Source organism: Buceros rhinoceros, unplaced genomic scaffold (assembly GCF_000710305.1).
Source record: "Buceros rhinoceros silvestris isolate BGI_N320 unplaced genomic scaffold, ASM71030v1 scaffold6874, whole genome shotgun sequence".
Classification (NCBI taxonomy): Eukaryota; Metazoa; Chordata; class Aves; order Bucerotiformes; family Bucerotidae; genus Buceros; species Buceros rhinoceros.
The window spans coordinates 52,914-71,325 of NW_010407603.1; the positions used below are offsets into that span (position 1 = coordinate 52,914).

Below are 18,412 nucleotides of genomic sequence, written 5' to 3' on the forward strand. Positions count from 1 at the left end.
TAGGGAAATATATCTGTAGCCAGACTTAGTTAATTCAAATCATTTTGTAAACCGTATTTTAATTCTTCTGAAGAAATGTGGATTATTTGCCCTGGAGTGTGGGACCTGAGTATATTGGTAGTTAATGGTGAGAGCCCAGGGTTTGCTGGTTCAAAGGAATTAAGCCGTAGAGTCGTTAAAAGCTGGAGGAAAGGAAGAGATTGGGCCAGTTCACAAATCTCATATCTGTCAGGAGCCCTTAAGCACCAGAGCAGATATTTCATGTATCCTCAAGAGATCAGAAAGTTTACAGAGAAAACCACCTTGCAGGAGGAATCTTGACTAAAGGCTTTATGAAAACCTGATAAGCTGTGTCATGCAGACGTGTTTGGTGTTGCCAGCTGTCATTAACCCAGAGATATTAAGGGTTCCCAGGAGCTCTGCTTTGACTTTTGGAGAAAAGAAACCTCAAGATTCGAGTACGGCAGAATTTCATAAGAGAGACTCTCTGAAGTATGATGTACACAAAACAAGTCAGACTGTGATCTCAGGAAATACATGCGTACCTACCCGTGGCAGCCCTGAATTTTCAAAGTATTTGATGTGGTTTTAGGTATGGTTTAACTTTGTGATTGTGATGATGTAACCAAGTTGCTCCCCAAATAAACAAACCTCCACCCTGGTGCTGGCTTTGGCCTTGGCCACACTGTCATGCCCTGGCTCCAGTTGACACAGGTTCATCTGACTCCAAGGTGAGTGGCTTCACGGAAGTGAACCAGCAGGAAAACATTCACCTGTTTTAGTTGTGAGGTTTGACTTCTGTATTTTCTTTCCCGCTCCTCTCACTCCCTCCTCCTTCCCTAAGCCAGCTCACCTTGGGGTCGGATGACTCCAAGGATGTGGTGCTGCCCACTTCAGCAACACATCGCAGATGGCATATCAGCCCCACAGTGATGCTCCATGCTGACCAAACAGCAACATCTCACTTGTCTCACCAATTCCCGTATTGATATTTTCATCCTGTGAGTCAGGTTTGCCACTGGCTTGGAAGCAAGTTGGGCAGGGGTGGGAAACAATGGCATGTGAATGATGCTCTCTGCAGGAGTCCAAATGAGTTCACAGCAGATTGTAAGTCTGTGTCTTCATTTGAGAGAAGACATTGCGGGATGATTATTATTTTTTAATTAAAATGCTATTCACTTTCATTGCCAGTAACTTTGGATATCACATAGGCTGGGACCTGTTCATTATATTAAGAAATCTTTGTTCCAAATATATGTTATCAAATGACTGATTTTGTTTATGCTTCTGCAAAAGCTGAACTGCAACCCAGCTTTGCATTGAGTTACACAACTACCAAAATAACATTAACCAAAACACTGTTTGCTTTTCCTGTTCAGCGTCTGAGCCCAATCTGAAGTTACGATCCAGACTAAAGCAAAAAGTTGCTGAAAGACGGAGCAGCCCCCTCTTGCGCAGAAAAGATGGGCCGGTGGTTACTGCTCTTAAGAAGCGCCCGCTGGACGTCACAGGTACGTCGGGTAAGCGACAAACCTGCGCCGGCAGCCACGTACTCAGTGAGATGTCCCTTCCCAAAATTAATTCCTGCATCCAGTTAATTAATTGTGCAGCCTGGAGCTCTTGGGTGCCTCTCAGCGTTGTCGAAACCTGGATGAAGTTGGCAGAGTTCAGCAATGGGTGATGGAGGGGGACACCAGCAGCCTTGATCTGTTTGGTACCATCCATGGGTACAGTGTTACCAAATCCAGAAGCGTTTTTTGTTGTCAGTTTTGAGACATGCGTAGACAGATGTAAATGTGCCACTAGAGTGCTATTTTTTTTTCCCCAGGCATTTCTATGCTCTTCAGCCACAGGTTGTTGAGAAAAAAAATTTCTCAAAGGTGATCCTATAAATACCCGTGGAGAGGCCATATAATTCATGGCTCCAGCAGTAAATGCTTTACAGCTCCTGTTTGTTCTAGGCTTTGGGCAGGCTGCCATAGTTCCTCGTTAAGTAATTACACCAAAGTTCTAAAACATGCAAGGCATTTTATGTATATATGGCTCATACTGACTACTTATTTGACAGTTTCTTCTTGAAAAATAATAGTCTTCTGGGAGTAAAGTTTGTAAGGAGGGAGCAAAGTAGATTATATAGATTACTGTAAAGTTAATTCTTAGCACCATCTAGGGATGCCTTTGTGTAAGTACCGCTATGTGACAGCTTTTCCAGGCTTGTCTTTAAGGCATGCTGTCATCATAAAAACAAACCCGAAGTGAGCTCTTTTTAGAGAGCCAGGTGGTTTCGAGAGACCCTGGGGCAGCCATGCCCTGCTCTGGGTATGAGCCTCTCTGTTCACAGAGGAAATAGGTGATTTCAACAGCTGAACGTAGCTTATATAGGATCTGAAACTCAAATTCACTTCGCTTATGTATGGCTGTATATCATGTGGCTTTTCGGATAAATCAGACCCTAATGGCTGACCATTTGGTCCCAGTGAAGCCTTCAAAAACGGCAGTGGAAGCTCCCGATTCTCACTGAGCATGGACCTGGTTCAAGAAGCAAGCCTGGAGCCTGGCTAGAAGTATATCTGAGTTGTTACAGTGGGAGGGGACTTTTGAACGGAAAAGAACTTTTAGAAGAAGTCTCATTTCAGGGAGTAGAAGTTAATCCATAAAGAATACATCTTCACAGAGTCACTATTTGAAAGTGCCAGGTGCTTTTCCTACGCCTTAGGTCGTAGGCACGAGTTATGGTTGTGGTTAATGACATGGTCCCAGAAAAAAACATGTATTTTCTATGTAGTCAGAGTATTTTTTCAAAACACCTAGACTCTGCGAAGCTGCTTTCCATGGAGAAGTTCAGAGTTAGGTGCTCAGCTGGGTGTTACTCAGTGCTGAGTTTTCTTGCTAGTGAGATGCCTCCCCAAATGCACAGCCAACAAAAGCAACAAGGCTTCATTTATCTAAAATAAAACCATCTCTTTGCTACTTTGATGGAGGTACTTGCAAGGATCAAAATATATACAGAATAATGCCACAAAAGAAATAATTTTTTTAAATCCCCCAAATTGTAACAATTGGCTTTTATTTCTACTGGGGCATCCTAGAGGAATTATGAGGCTGCTGCAGCCTGAACCATTGCAGCTGCTGGGAGATTCTTCGGGCGTTGGGCAAATCCTGTGCTTGGGGAGGAGGAAAGTTCAGAAAAAAAGTTCTGATGTTATTTACCTTCCAAAATAAAAGGAGAAACACTGGAAGCTGTGCCGTACGCCAGGTGAGAGACCTTCTGAGGGAAGTTTTCTGGCTGTTGCAATTTTATGTGCTGTTTCTGTTTGTTATTATTTCTGTATCATTAACAGGGAGGCTTTGATTTCAGGCTGGTCATCTCTGTGGTTCTGGTTAGGGAGTTCCCAGGGAATATGTTGATAAAATATACAAAGCTGAGAGGATTTTCTGAGCGTTCAGGTGATGACAGATTTATTTTGGGGGATTCACTCTGCCTTGGGTCTTTCCAGTGAGAAAGTGTTTAATTCCCTGAGGGGAGAAGACTTATAAAAAAAAAACCAAACAAAAAACAAACCCAAAAAACCAAACCAAGCAGTGATTTGAAACAGATGTACTCGTTTGGACCCTGCCAAGTTTTTGCCTGATTTTTATACAATGGGCTCAGCCATGACCATGGCCAGTTGTCTGTCCAGTCCTGTGTCACTCAGGCGGCTTTCAAATCTCTTAAAACTGTAATTTGCCATCCTGGCAAAATCCGATCCTCAAGTCTGTCCCTGGGCAGTTCTGGGGAGTTCAGTGCCATTGGAGCTATTGTGCTGTGTGAAGGCAAGTCATCTGTCTCCAACACAGTGGGCACTTTGCAGGTGACAGGGATGGGGACATCACATGTGCCTGCTCGCCTGCACCAGAAAATCCTTTCTTTATAAAAGCAAAGGTCAGCTCTCACGCACGATCAGCCTGAGGGCTCGGTGCTGGCAGCATATTTCCAGTAAATCCAGATGAACCAGAAGCCTGCATGGGAAAATGTCAATGCTGGGACGCTTCCCTGGTTGTTCCAGCGTGAAGTCTGATGCAATACATGGCGAGAGGGTGTCGTTAGGGTTGTAGGCTAACAAGGGTGAGAGAAGCACTTCTAGAAAAACGAATCAGGACAATCTGGCATCCCCTTGTTTGGCCTCTTCAAGGCCTCCATGTCTTTTATTATCTTCCAATCGTATTTAAAGTTATGAATACACTAGAAGAGGAATCCCCGTGAGGAGAAGACATAAATACCATAAGTAGGTACTTGGACAGACCATTTCAAAGTGTTTGTCAGTATTTTAAGAGCCCTGGGAAGATTTAGGGGGCAGATGGGGAGGAGGGCGGTTGCTTTCCTCCAAAACAAAACTTGAGGGATTGTTATCTGTCTAAATACCATCACAGAGACTGGTTGTAATGCTAAAAGTTGCTTTTGGATGTGTTTTTAGACTCTGCATGCAACAGTGCTCCTGGATCTGGTCCCAGCTCTCCAAACAACAGCTCCAATAACATAAGCGCCGAGAACGGAATTGCGGGATCAGTCACGAGTATTCAAGCAGAGGTACAGAGCCCTTCCTCACTCTGATTTTTAACGCTTGGGTTTCTCATCACTTTTTGCAGAGTTTTAGGAATTTGAGCGTACAAACCTGTGTGCACCACACTAAAAGAAAACCAAATCATGACTTGGAGCAGACTTTGGGAATTGCCTCTCAATCTGGGCTGACAGGGTGCATTATCTGTTTATTAAATCTAGTTTAAGCCAGCTTGCAGGCTGCCTGTGGTAACTTGTAGTGGTTTGTTGTGAGGAGAGAGTAAAAATAACACGGTTTAGCAAGGTAAAGCATGAAGAGCGTTTCCTGGTCAAATGCAAGTATTTTAAAATCTTTTCTGATCCATTGTATGTAGGGTGAATTTGTGGTGTGCAGTAGGTTAGTTTAAATACGGCCAAACCAGAACTGGATTAAAGGGAATGGATTTAACCTTTTCCTCCCCAGTTAGGGATTTGAAAGCTTGGGGCCTGATCCTGTGTGCTAGTTAATAATCCCATAAGCAGTCACCATCACTTGAGGCATCTGCTGTAGATGTCAAGAAGGGCAGTGTATGGGGCAGGGTAAACTGGAGTTTAGTTCAGTGCGGCAGCTCTCGTGTTCAGGGTTACTGAAACCCACCGTTTTCTAAAGGCAGATATTGGAGTGTGGGCCATGTTCACTGGCTCCCACTGTAAGCCTTACATGTAGAAAACCAGTGTGGTTGTGTCATGTCACTGGTGCATTTCTTTTCATCCAGCTTACTATTTGCTGTTGTCGCCATGAATATGGTGTCTGTCTGAGCATCAGGCTGTGAAAACAGGCTCAGGCTTCTTCTCCCCAAATTGTCATTTAGAGCTGAAAAGTATTTTTGATAGTACAAATGTAAGCCCTTGTTGTTTTCTAGTTTTTTTTACAGATTTTCACTTTATTTTGATTTCTAATGTAGGGTAACAGTATTTAATACAGGCAATATGAATTCTACTCTACCTTCCCCCCTGCCAAAATATTCTACACATATCTCCATCCACTCTAGTCTACTGTAAACCTCGTGAGATTTAGACAATTCATGTAAAGATCAAGGTGGTGTAAGCTGGAGGCTTCACTTGACACTGGGAGCTGAAGCTGCTCTAAAGAGAGGTGACTTTTGAGACACACACCAACCACGTCGTAGTTGGGAGCAGACCTGGAAGAAGGTACCTTACAGGGTTATTTATTGGGTTTGCAGACCTGAAGAACGGCTGAGCCAAGGGCACATCTTGGGTACATTTGTGTTAGCCCCAGGAAGATTAGCGCTGAGCTACTGGTTTTGCTGATCCAGGAGCTGTCAATCTTGTCTATACTTAGCAAACTGCAAATCCCCAGCTACTGCTGGTGGGAAAACTAGCGGATTCAACAAGCTCTTGTGATATAAACAGAGCAGGCAGCTTCCCGCAAGTTAGTGTTAGCTCATGCAGGTGAATGTGAAGCTGTAATTCTCCTTAACCATTTTATGTTGTGACTAAAAAATTTGAGCTAATCATCTGTAACTAGACCACCAACACCTAATAAAACAGGCACAGACTGTAAGAAAACCTCTTTTATCGAATGCATGTAATGCAGCAGGTTTGTACCTTAGGCTGAGGAATGAGCAGCACAGATGATTTGGAAAAAATCCCTGTACTGCCGAAACCTTTCACTGGGAGCTGTCTTTGCCTCTTTTGCAGTGAGTACTTAACAGCGGTGCTGCTGCATGCAATGGAAAAAGCGTGTTTGTCTAGAATTTTACCAAGAGCGGCATTTGGTACACCATCTCCAAACAATCTCTGCATAAAGGAGGACAAATTCTAGTTTTCATTTCCCTGAAAATAACGTCTAGAGGGTTTTTTCCCACCTTTTTTATAATTTCTGGAAAACAGGAAAAAATATCATATACAAATGATTGTACAGTTCCGATTTTAAAATGGCCCAGGACTGCATTAAGTATATTGGTTCATTGCCATTGCAGAACAGAATGAACCGTAAATCACTGTGTCATGGCAAATGGAACATCAATAACCTGTTGCACAAACTGTTCTCCTCCCAGCGTTTCAGGCATATTTGAATGACTTATGCAAAGGACTAGGACATTTAGCTTTGTTTTGGGGGAGAAAGAACTCTGTGCTCTGTTCCAGCATATCACGTGGTGGGATGCTAGCTGATCTATTAACCTCTGTAGGGTCACTTGGGAAAAAGTAACTGGGCGAGGTAGGGTTTTGGTTTCTTTAAAATCTTCTTTGGTAGAACTGGTATTACCTGGTAGCCCAAGCATTGGAGATTTCTATAATACCAGTTGACCAGGCTTTCTCATGTTCCCACTTTTAAATATTTAGAGATATTAAATGTTTCTGAAGAAATAATGTTGCCAACTTTACGTGTTTCATGCTTACCTTGGTGTTTTATTTTAAAGAACGTTGATTCTTAGTTTGCTCAGTCACCTCCTGAACCAATGCAGATGTGTTGGAAGGTGGCCTCTGAGATCATTATTTACGTTTCAGTGCTTGTCTTCAGTGTGGAAAGACTACAGCTCTCCACTTCCTTTTAAAGCAGGCAATACCAATTTTTAAAAACTGTTTTTAAAGAGGGAGGTTTTTCCACTCTGAAAGGTACATGATATTCATTGCCATTGCAGGTGATACAAGACAGTAAAAAGTACTTGATTAACGACAAAAATTGTAAATGCTGAAGTTGTTCTTTTCAGTGCGATTCAAAAAATGTTTGTGTACAACCCATAGTATATTGAAAGATAACGCTGCTAAATACCATATGCTGATAGTGTCAAGCTGCTGCATTTTTCTCGTCACTGTTTTTAAAACGAATCCCCAGGAGATAGTTTGAGGCACAACTGCAGAGTATTGATTGCTCGAAGAGAAAATGGATGTAGTTTTGTTTCATTTATGATATCAGTAATATATTTCATTACTCTGCTGACAATAACATTCTTATTCTTGATGTGGCATGCTAACATTATGTAATTTAAATTAAAGCAAAATTGCCAGTAGTGCTCTAAAATTACTTGGAAGAAGAGGTGTGTGGGTATGCGCAATCGCGTGTCCCTACCAGGTACAGCAAAATGCTCTCTGCAAATTTCCTTCTTTAGGGGCAGCAAATTGTCGACTGAGATCCTAAGAACAGATTTACTCTTTTTACAGGAGAACTGATCTGTAATATATTTTTGATAAAGTTGAGTGACATTAATGAAAGCACAAGAGGGCAAAAGGATATAAGAAAAAATTCACCTTGCAGGAGAAATTTTGCACAGGGTCTAGGAAAACTAAGTGCTTTTGTGGAACACTTGGAATTCAGACGCGGTTGGATGTGGGGAGAGTGACTGGCAAGTTAGCAGCACATCAAAGAGCGCATTTGAGGGACAGCCCAGTGTCTGATAACAGTGACAAACTGGGAAGAGTTTGCTCCTCCTGTCCTTCTTGCCCAGGCAGCACCAGGCTCAGGAGCAGAGGTGACATGTCCTGTTAAAGCTGTCAGCTGGTCTGATTTAAATTTCAATAAATCAGGGAGGCAGAATTGCACTCCAAGATTATTCTAGAGAAGATGTTTGATTTTCAATATTAGTTCTTACGTGTTTGGTTTTTTTTCACCTTGTGGGCTGGTTCAGGGTTTTTTGAAGTTTCCCCTAAGAGTCTTGGAGGGAGAAAAATAGATCTTTATTATTCAGAGTGGCCCAGCCCTGCAACCAAGAAAATAACCTGCAGAGTCTCATCGACTTCCAGGACTATGAATTTAAGTCTAAACTGTATAAGGCCATTCTTCAGATCTCTGCTACATCGATATAGATTGTTCTATAGTATAATACAAAGTTAATCATAATCCCTTTTTTCACAGTAGTGCCTCAGTTAAACAGTGGAAACTCTATAGAAAGTCCTTTTGAAATCTAAACCCTATTTTATTTAAGTTGGAAAATCACCTGCAGAGAATTCAGGGTGAGCAGAATGCTTGTTTCCTAACAATTTATTGTAATTTTTGTAATGGGTTTTCTAGCGCACATTTCAAATCAACCTTATTTTGAAATTAAAGGTGTTTTTACTTAAGCGTTCCTACTTTAAATGGCTGTAAGATAATTCAGTAAATCTTGCATTTCATCCTGAAAAATCAAGAAATAACTACATAAATGCAGCCTTAGGGCTTTTTGGTGAAATTGTGAAGTCTGATTTAAACTAAAGCACACTAGTAAATAACATAAATTGTCTGTGATTTACGAAAGAGAAGAACAGCCACTGTAATGCCCTAGTATTTTTATCTGTTTCAGCTTTAAAAGGGCCAATACTGAAGAGAAATGAACTGTTAAATCTTGGCAAAAAGCTTTTTGCAGTGGTGCTGCATGAAGAGTGAGCAGAAGCAGAGGATGCAGGGTTGCTATTTAGTCTCCAGGAAAAGATCAGGTAGACTGTGAGAGGTCTCTCTGTAGGGCAGCGAGGTCGGCAGCGGTCGCAGAGCAAGGTCATCCCAGTGATGGTCATCCTAGTCTCATTGCCCTGCATGGCCACGGCAGCGGTGTTCGGGGCACGCACCTCATCTGTGGCTGTTTAGGCTGGATCTGAAGTACACCTTAGCTCTCCCATTTAGTATTCCCGATGTCAGCAGTGAAGTTACATGTTCTGTATGTTTCAGATGTGTTCTCACAGCAGGGGTACTGTGTTCTTGATCCGATCTGTGGATGTTCTCTCATGAGGACAATGTTCTTGACTTTGTTTCCAGACCAACCTGGCTCACAGACTCGTGAATCGTGAAGGCTCGGTAACACAGCTTCCACTCTACACATCTCCTTCTTTGCCCAACATCACGCTAGGACTGCCTGCAACTGGACCTTCCAGCGTAAGTGGAGGGGGGATGCAGCCTTTGAAATGTGGCTTGCACCAATTTATCCCTTAACCCACTGTGCCTTTGCAGGGAGGATCAGCACAGCAGGACGCGGAGAGACTTACTATCCCAGCCTTACAGCAGCGGATCTCTTTATTTCCTGGCACTCACCTCACTCCCTACTTGAGCACTACAACGTTGGAAAGAGACGGGGGAACTGCACATAACCCTCTTCTGCAACACATGGTCTTACTGGAACAACCATCTGCACAAACACCCTTAGTCACAGGTGAGCGCTCCATAGCTACTGTGCAGGGGAAGGAGAGTGAGAGGCATCCCCTGGGGTTTTGTGAAGTCTGTCTCTTATACAAAAGAGATGCTGCATCATCTATATGTTACGTAGGTATAATTTCCAACTTGCAGGATTTGTTTGTTCGTACAATGGTGGGAACAGTTGCAAAATCAGAGGTTGACCACCTCATCCAGAGGTGAGGAGAAGCTTCCTCATCATTTTGGCGAAATAAAAATAAATATTATGTGCTTCCATAAGTAAAGTGTAAGTTTGTGGGTCACGAAATAAAACTATATTGTTAGAGTTCTAACCACTTTAAAATGGATACAAAAACATTGTGTCTTATGATTACCCTTCCTGTTTGTCACAGATGGTTTCTATTCTGTATATGAAAGACACGCATTTACAGAATCTCAGATTAAAATATGTGCTTTTCATCATTATTATAAATGGCAAAAACATGGCAAAATCAACTGCATTCAAACAGATTGTATTTGTTTGTATATGTTACATTTTCAGCATGCTAATTGCTTTGAATTACTCCCTGTGCCGTATTTCCAGAACTAAGTACCTGTGGGAAGGCGTATCTCTATAAATAGGGTTGTTTCAAAGCAATGATCCCCTGTAGGATGCATTTCGGGTTTACAGTATGTAATGCTGGGACAGAGGATGTTCTGCGTGAGTTATAGAGGCGTTGATTTTTATTTCTTTCATTCCATTTCTGACGGAAGCTCTTGAGAGATGTTGATCACTGAAGCATTGCAGCATGGCTCGCTGATTTGACTCGTGTCTGGTTTTACATTCAAATCCCAGGAATGCACGTGGGGTTGTGATAAGTTATAAGCCTAGACGTACAGGGAAGCACAGAAGTGTGGTGTTTAGCCATTGCCCTCAGAGCTGAGGGGTGGTGAGATTCCTTGAACGTTTATATAATTTTCTGCTGCCTCCTTCTGCCATGGTTGCTGTGGCATGATGAGGTTACCCAGAGTCATGGCGTGGCTTTTCACCTGTTGTGCTTTGCCCAAAGTGTGTTGAAGAGAGCTATTGGAGAAGACTTACCCTATCGCCAAAACTGCCTCTCTGTTCATGCTGGCATTTGCTTGAAAGCACACGTAGGAAGGAGTGCTGTTCTGTTTCCTATTCTACCTCTCTCAAAGTTTCCCTCAGTTTACAGTGTACTGTGTTTGCTTTCAAGTGTATTCCTTCTAGTCCACCTGCTACGTGCGGTGTTTTCAGAGTGAGTACAACGTGTTATAAACCAACGCTTTGGAAAAATATTCACAGTACTACAGAACAACAAGAAGAAACACACGTTCCAGATGCAGCAACTGAGAGAGCACAAGCTAACACATGGTCTCAAAAGCCCTAAGTGGACCTGCTGCCAAACTGCAGTTAGTACTTCAAATTTCCTTGGGAGCCAAGTGGAGTTTATTGGTATTCTGCTGGTAGCCTTCGGCTCCTGACGGCTGCCAAGTGATCCAGCACAATGGTGCAGACATGGGGGTTTTGGGAAACTAGAGCAGAATTCCTTAGGTCTGCTGTTCCTCTTGTGACAGATGACTCTGGATAATATCCTTCACGTTGACATGTACATTCTGAGTAGGAACATGGCATCTCCCTGAAAAGCCTTCACAGGGGTGCTTTGGTCGCTCACTTGGTAGAGGGTAGTCTTCCAAGGTGTCCTGTACAAACTGCGCAGAACCCTTTCCTCTGCTCTCTAATTTGAACTTTTGGGAAGAGAAACTGTGCTGTAAGGGAGATGGACCACATCTTTCCAAATTATTCAGGAAATAATTTGTGTGTCTTTAATTGAAGTTAAACTCAGGTGTTCCTGCTTTAAAACGGCCATAAGATAATTCAGTAAATCTTGCATTTTGCCCTGAAAATCAGCAAATAGCTACATAAATGCAACCTTAAGGCTTTTTGATGAAATGGTGAGGTCTGATTTAAGCTAAAAGCATACTAGTAAATAGCATAAATTGTCTGTGATTTGCTAAGGAAAGCAACAGGCATTATAATGTCTTTTTTTTTTTTTACACACATTTATAAAATAATATTCCCTTTTACATGATTCTTTTCAGAAAAGCAGAGGGTGGGAGAAACACAGAAAATGTTTCCTCCAAGAAGAGAGGCTTTTAAAAGAATCAGGTTCTTCCATGTAGGGCAGTTCTGTGAATTAGTGGGAAAAAGAGGTAGTGACCTGGGACAGAAATGTCAAGGTGTTTCTAAGCACTGTGTATTCAGCTCGCTGCAGACTTCTGGGCAGCTTCTCTTTCTTCTCAACCGAAGACTGAAGAAAGAGAAAGGGTACAATGTCTCTGACCTTGACCTGGGCGATATTTCTGAAAGTTACTGACTGCTTACACAGTCTTCAGTTTGTTTTATACAGTGAGGTAAAGCAAAAGGTACTTTTTGCCTTAAAGTATGTGCAGCTTTGTCTGTGTTAGGGAGACAACAGTGATGCCTTTCTATCCCAAGGTGCAACGAGTAAAATTAAAGGCTTATCCTCAGCTCCTCCACCCTTGAGTTTGGCTTTGGGCATGTCTTCAAGTCCCAGCTTTCTAAGAAGTACATGAAGGTATGTTTTCGGAGAGTGGAGCAAGAACTGACTTACCACAAAAACAGCTAAAAAGACCAGACACTTCCTAAAGACTTGCCCTTACTGGAGCTCAGATAGGTATTTCACGTGGTAGTCATCACAGACACCCAAATTGCCAAGGGCGTGTGAGTAACTCCGGTTATCCCAAAATAACCTTAAGTTTTCCTTTAGTTACTAGCATGTATACACAGGACAGTGATGGAAACAATTTTAACTGTTTGTCATCTTGGCATCTGACTTACCTTCTTTCTGCAGAAATGAGCCTGATGGCTCCTGTATTCCTGAAACACTTCAGGGAAGTGCAAACCTGGTCAGGGGTTTATTTTGTGGAAGTTTCCATCCCTAGTCATTTTTATGGGGCAAGGTATAGCACAGCCAAGGGCAGTCATGCTTAGTATGTGGTCTAGAGTGGGAAGCAGCTTCATTGGCATCCGTCATCCTTCAGCATATCCAGTGAGCCTCCTGTGAGGTGTAATTGTTGGATGGTGCGGGGCGGAGCTTGGATGGTGCTTTCCTAGAAATGAACCAAGGATCACTACCTATAGCAAGGCAATCTGTAAGACTTTAACTTCTCCAAACGACCACTGTGACCCTGCGGTGGAAGGGTCCGTAAGGTACCGCTAATTTTCAGAAATGAAGCATTCCCAGGGGGTCTCTGAGTAAAACAAGCAAACAAGGAATTCAAAAGAAAGCAAAGTATTACTCCATGCAATGGTAATTAATTGTTATCTGTTCTCTTTCAAGGATGCTTCAGCTGTAAATGGCGAGGTGGCTGGCTTTAACATTTTGTATCATTGACACCATCAGTGTTACTCAACAGCCGTTTTCTCCCTTCCTTTCTTCTTCCTTTTTTTCTTCTCTGCTGTTTTTTCCTCCATATTATCTTCAGACTGGTATCTTTCAGGACTGCCCCTCCATGCACAGTCTCTGGTTGGTGGAGAACGGGTCTCCCCTTCAATACACAAACTCCGGCAGCATCGCCCGCTGGGGCGCACGCAGTCTGCTCCCCTTCCCCAGAACGCCCAGGCCCTCCAGCAGTTAGTGATCCAGCAGCAGCACCAGCAGTTCTTGGAGAAACACAAACAGCAATTCCAGCAACAGCAACTGCACATCAACAAGGTAGGCACGACGCTTTTAACGTCTTTCTTCCTCAAACAGCATCAATGCCAACTTCAGGTGACGCTATTTCAGAGTTTCTTGTGTGGTAATGTATGTGGTCGCGACTTCGGTGAGCAGCTGGCCTTCATCCCTGAACCTCTTTTCCATGATTTTGAGAAGTGTATCAACAAGGCTGTGGACATCCATCACCAAGACTAGGATCAATATCTGTGGTGTAAACAGTGGAAAGGCAACCCATTTCAAACTTGGGGCTTTCCAGTAATACTTTTTAAAGTTGTCATTGCTGCTGTTGGTCCACATCAGGACCTTTTGTAGCAGAAAACCTAAAATGTGGTCAAGGAATGCGGGGAAAATACCTACTGTGGCTGTGTTCAGTTTGAATGGGAGAAGAAACAGTAACTAAATATGAGGAAAAAAATAGAAAGCGAGGGATTTCAGACCTGACAACACTGGAAAACACTTGAAAGTGAAGATATTCAGGTTTACTGAAACATTTTTCACTGGAAAGAGAAAAGCTGTTGCCATCTCCAGTCCAGATTCTCTAAACTATGGTGCTGTATAAAGCATTGCAGCATCCTATCCTTTTCTTCTTCTGAAAATGAGGACAGTATTGCTGTGCTTCTTGCAGAGCTTGTTTGGAAGATTTGTTAGATGCAATTCAAAAATTGCTTTGAAGAAAGCAGGGTCTACGTTTATTATCTCGATTTCTGTAAATCACTTTGGCGAGCATCAGGTGAACATTGCAGAGCACCAGTCATCAGTGCACAGATTTCCTGATTGCTGTGTGGACAAAATCATCTGTCTGGGCATCCCAGTACTACAACCGAAGCTGGAACAAAGTGGCTTTGAGATATTGCATTAAAAAAACCCAAAATCTATCCTGATGTTTCAGCCCAGGGCAAAGTAATTGCACCTTTTAAGTGCAACAGGTCTGACCGCAGGTGGTGTGGGTGGAGCTGTGATGTTTCACCCCAGCCGAGGTTTCCTCCCAGAAGGCACAGTCTGTTGTGAGACTTGCAATATAAGTTGGCTGCTGGGGAAGGGGGAAACCGATCCCAATCAGTGTGATATTTTTCTGCCTCAAATTTGTACTGTTTTGGGGCTTTCTGAAGGCATTTCTCAAGGAGTGCCAGTGATGGCTTGCTTTAAGAAGGAAGGAAATCCAGTAGCAGGTTTCAGGCTCAGGAGGACAAGTTCAATGGCAGGCTGACCTTTCAGGTTGCTGCAATTCAGTTCATGGTGGAGTTTTCTCCAAATATTTTCACTGTTTCAGTGCTAGGAGAAAATACAACTACCAAAGGCTGGATTAAAAAAAAAAAAAAGGCAAAAACCACCACACAAGCCCCCAAGACTTTGTTTATAGACTCGAGCTAAGGCAGGATGATTACACAAGTTACTGACGTCAATCATGTACTTCTGGAGAACTGCCACCATGCACCGCGTGTTCCAGCCCTGGACCTCACTCAGCCCCGCACACCGGGGTGGAGGGGAGCTGCTGCTGCCATAGCAATTTCCCTTACCTCTCTCCAAACACACTTCGTGACCAGGATTGCCAGACACAGGGTGCTAGGTAGGGTTTCTTTGTTCAGAAATAAATGTCAGCTGGGCGGTTTGTTTGTTTGAGGTTTTTAAGGCCTTTCCGTTGCCAGCACTTGTAAGCGTCCAAAGGCTTTGCCGTGACGTACCCACTGAACTAATTCAGACTTTCGCTTGGACCTCCCAGGAGCTGGAGAGCGTGTGAGTCTGGGGCCGAGAGAGTCCTCCCACAGCACTCTGAATTTAATCTTTGTTAGGGCTGTGATCTGTCACATCCATAGCAGAGGCTGGCAGGGGGCGGGAGGAGTGTAATTAAACTGATTTCCCTGTGTTTGATTTATAGAAGTAATGAGTTAAAATAGTTTTGGTACTAACGCTGTATGCGTGTGGCAAATTTATCCTGTGGGATAGCATCCAAGTGCTGACATGGAAAAAGACTTCCCAGATGCGTGGGTATTTTAAGACCCTCGTGTGTAGGAGGGTAAAGGTAGAACTAAAAATAATGTAATAGATTGCTGCCTTTTAATTATTAGCAGAACTGACAGCACACTGTCTGTTAAGGTCGTGTTGGATTTCCTGTTAAAAATATGGGGCTGGTTTCAATTGCTTGTGATTTTTCTGAACTTTAAGATTTTGGCCTTAAACTTTCCCTGGTAGGCGTCTACATCAGTTGAAATCTTTGAGAAGGCTGCAGCCATAACAAGTCTTGCTGTTTCCAAGGAGGTGGTTAAGCAAAAATGTGTTGGTTTGCTCCTGATTGAAAATAGTAAGAATAATCATCTAGGGGATTTGGCAGAGAAGCTTAGGTGCCCGAGGCTTTGGAGCAGTGACTTGGACAGTTGAGGACAGGGGTGGGTGGCTGGGTAGGGGAGTGCAGAGGGGTGGATTGGGTCCAGAGGAGGGACGGGGCTCCTTGGGGAGGCTGGAGGGGAGAGTGTTCTTCCCTGGGGAACGATCCCTTCCAGCGTGGGCTCCGAAGTCATAGAATCACAGAATGGTTTGGGTGGGAAGGGACCTTAAAAGGTCATCTAGTCAAACCCTGCTGCAGTGAGCAGGGACATCTTCAACTAGAGCAGGTTGCTCAGAGCCCCAAACAACCTGACCTGGAATGTTTCCAGGGATGGGGCTTCTACCACCTCTCTGGGCAATCTGGGCCAGTGTCTCACCACCCTCAGTGTAAAAAAAATTCTTCCTTGTATCTAGTCTGAATCTCCCTCTTTTAGTTTAAGCCCTTGTTCTCCTGCTGTCAGCAGCAAATTGGGAATCACTTGAATGAAACGAAGCGCGTGGTTCATCCTGTTTGGGAGCCAGGTCACTGTGAAGGACTCCCCTGGCTCACCACAAGGCTTTGTATGGAAAAGAGGGGTCCCAGCCCTGTTCATCTGGTGTTCACATTGTCACCTGGTGGTAACATTTGCAGTTGCTTTAAAAAAAATACAAACAAACCTATGCACACAAAACCTGCACAGCACCCCTCAAGAGACACATATGAGTGCAAAGAGCATTACTGAAGTTGCCACACTGAGCCCTCAAGCACGGGTGTAGTTAATTTTCCCATGCAAGTCTTGCTCACTCTTTCTTTTTTCTCCTCTGTTTTGATCCAGTTTTTGGTAGTAAGTGGTATTTCTTTTGCAAGGTTCTGATGGTAGTATAGAGAAGAGCAAGAGTGAGGCTGTTCTCTGGTGTCGTGTGCTGCCTTTTTCGTGGAGGACACGTAAGGAGTGGAAGAGGGAAAGAAGGGACTTCAGGGCTAAGGCGGTTTGATGCTGGGGCAGCGAATTGACTTTCTCCTCTCTGCTGCAGAGTTGTCTCCCACTGAGCTGATCCAGCCAGCGGTCAGCTCATCTCCTCCATGCCCTTCTCAGGACAGGGAAATGAAGCTGCTATCTGCAGAGGTGCTCACACACCAAAACCACTAATCTTAGCATCAACCATATTGTATTGAAACGCCCATCCAGTGCATAGTTTGACCATAATCTGCCTTGGCTGCACGTGTGATCGGATGGAGCAGCTCTACTGCCTGCCTGCCATGGGGTTATTGTGAAAGTGGACATGCTAAGATTTGAGATGGTAATGTCTGAGAGCTCTAGTGATGATTACAATATAGAACCATATGTAGAAATCAACAGCTTTTTGTTCAGAACGAGGGTTTGAAACATTCAGTGAGGTTTTATATAAGACTTTGAGCTTCAGCCTAGAGATGAGAAGGCTCTGGGGAGACCTTATAGCAGCCTTTCAGTATTTAACGGGGACCTACAGGAAAGCTGGAGAGTGTAGTGACAGGATGAAGGATAATGGTGTCACACTGAAAGAGGGGAGATTTAGATTAGATATAGGAAGACGTTCTTCACTGCAAGGGTGGTGAGGCTCTGGGACATCCCTGAAAGAGTTCAAGGCCAGGTTGGCCGGGGTGTTAAGCAACCTGGTCTAGTGGAAGATGTCCCTGCCCACAGCAGGGTGTTGGAACTAGATTGTCTTTAAGGTCCCTTCCAACCCAAACAATTTTTTCATTCTATTCTGTGATGCTGTACTGAATCACTTCTTGCTAATTGAGCTCTGTGCAACCTCTGGTTGGCATGAGGCATATACCCGACAGCAGTAAACACTAAACAGTCCTGTATCTTGACTCAGGCACGTAGGAGCACTGACCTGGAGTTACACAGGCAACACATGCTCATGGTTCCCACCTCTTGACATGTTTAATGTTCAAACCTCAGGAATGTTTTTTCCCTGTGGTAGGAGGAGCTTTGCTGGCCTTGTGTTGCCACACGATAAATATATGCAGCAATCCCAACATTGTTTCGTCTTCAGCAATTACAAGTTCTGTGCAGACTTCAGTCTCTTTTAAGATGCAAATTTTAGTCTGTCTGTATGAGAGAGAGGAGCCGTGATATGCTCCTGCTTCTCTGTGGAGTTTGGAGGGGCTATTTTTGTCATGACTGTGACCCAGGTAAAGTAGGATGCTGTTCTCTGAGCAGACTCTGGGTATTTCGAGTTAAAAGTGTTAGCTTTTCAGTGTGATAGGTCTTGAAGCAGTAATTCCCTTTCTAAATATAGAAGTGAGGCTTCTGGAAGTTCTGTGCCAGAAAACTCAACTTTTTACCTTTCTGTAGTGAAAATTAGTGTTTTGGGTTTAGTTCCCTGGATGTATAGTTCATGAAGCCTTACTAGAACAAATACTCTCCCTTTTAGCCCTGAATTGTACTGTTAAAGTAGATTAACACTGAGCTTCTGTGGTCACATTATGGTTCTTCTGAGTAACCCTATTTTCATATGTAGTTTTGATTTGTAATATTAGAGAAATACATTGAGTTAGGTTGTATTGCACAGCATTCGGGTAGGGCTGTTACCCTTTGAACGGTGTAAGGGAACTCTGTTTCTGAAGCACCCAGACACAACTTTGGATATAACAAGTATTGAAAAAAGATCTCTGGAAAATCTCCTTCAGCATTTCTGCTGAGTGTCTCAGCTGGTTGACTATGAAATACTGTTCAGCAG

The 18,412-nt window shown here is 43.4% G+C and overlaps 1 protein-coding gene across 1 annotated transcript in view; it reads left to right on the forward strand.

The window, feature by feature from the left end:
* HDAC4 (histone deacetylase 4) overlaps positions 1-18,412 on the forward strand; it is a 120,977-nt gene that overhangs the window by 39,620 nt on the left and 62,945 nt on the right. The window contains exons 7-11 of the mRNA XM_010134527.1: positions 1,380-1,520; positions 4,455-4,567; positions 9,267-9,383; positions 9,459-9,657; positions 13,149-13,378. Coding sequence (XP_010132829.1) covers positions 1,380-1,520; positions 4,455-4,567; positions 9,267-9,383; positions 9,459-9,657; positions 13,149-13,378 — 800 coding nt within the window. The remainder of the gene's footprint in view (positions 1-1,379; positions 1,521-4,454; positions 4,568-9,266; positions 9,384-9,458; positions 9,658-13,148; positions 13,379-18,412) is intronic.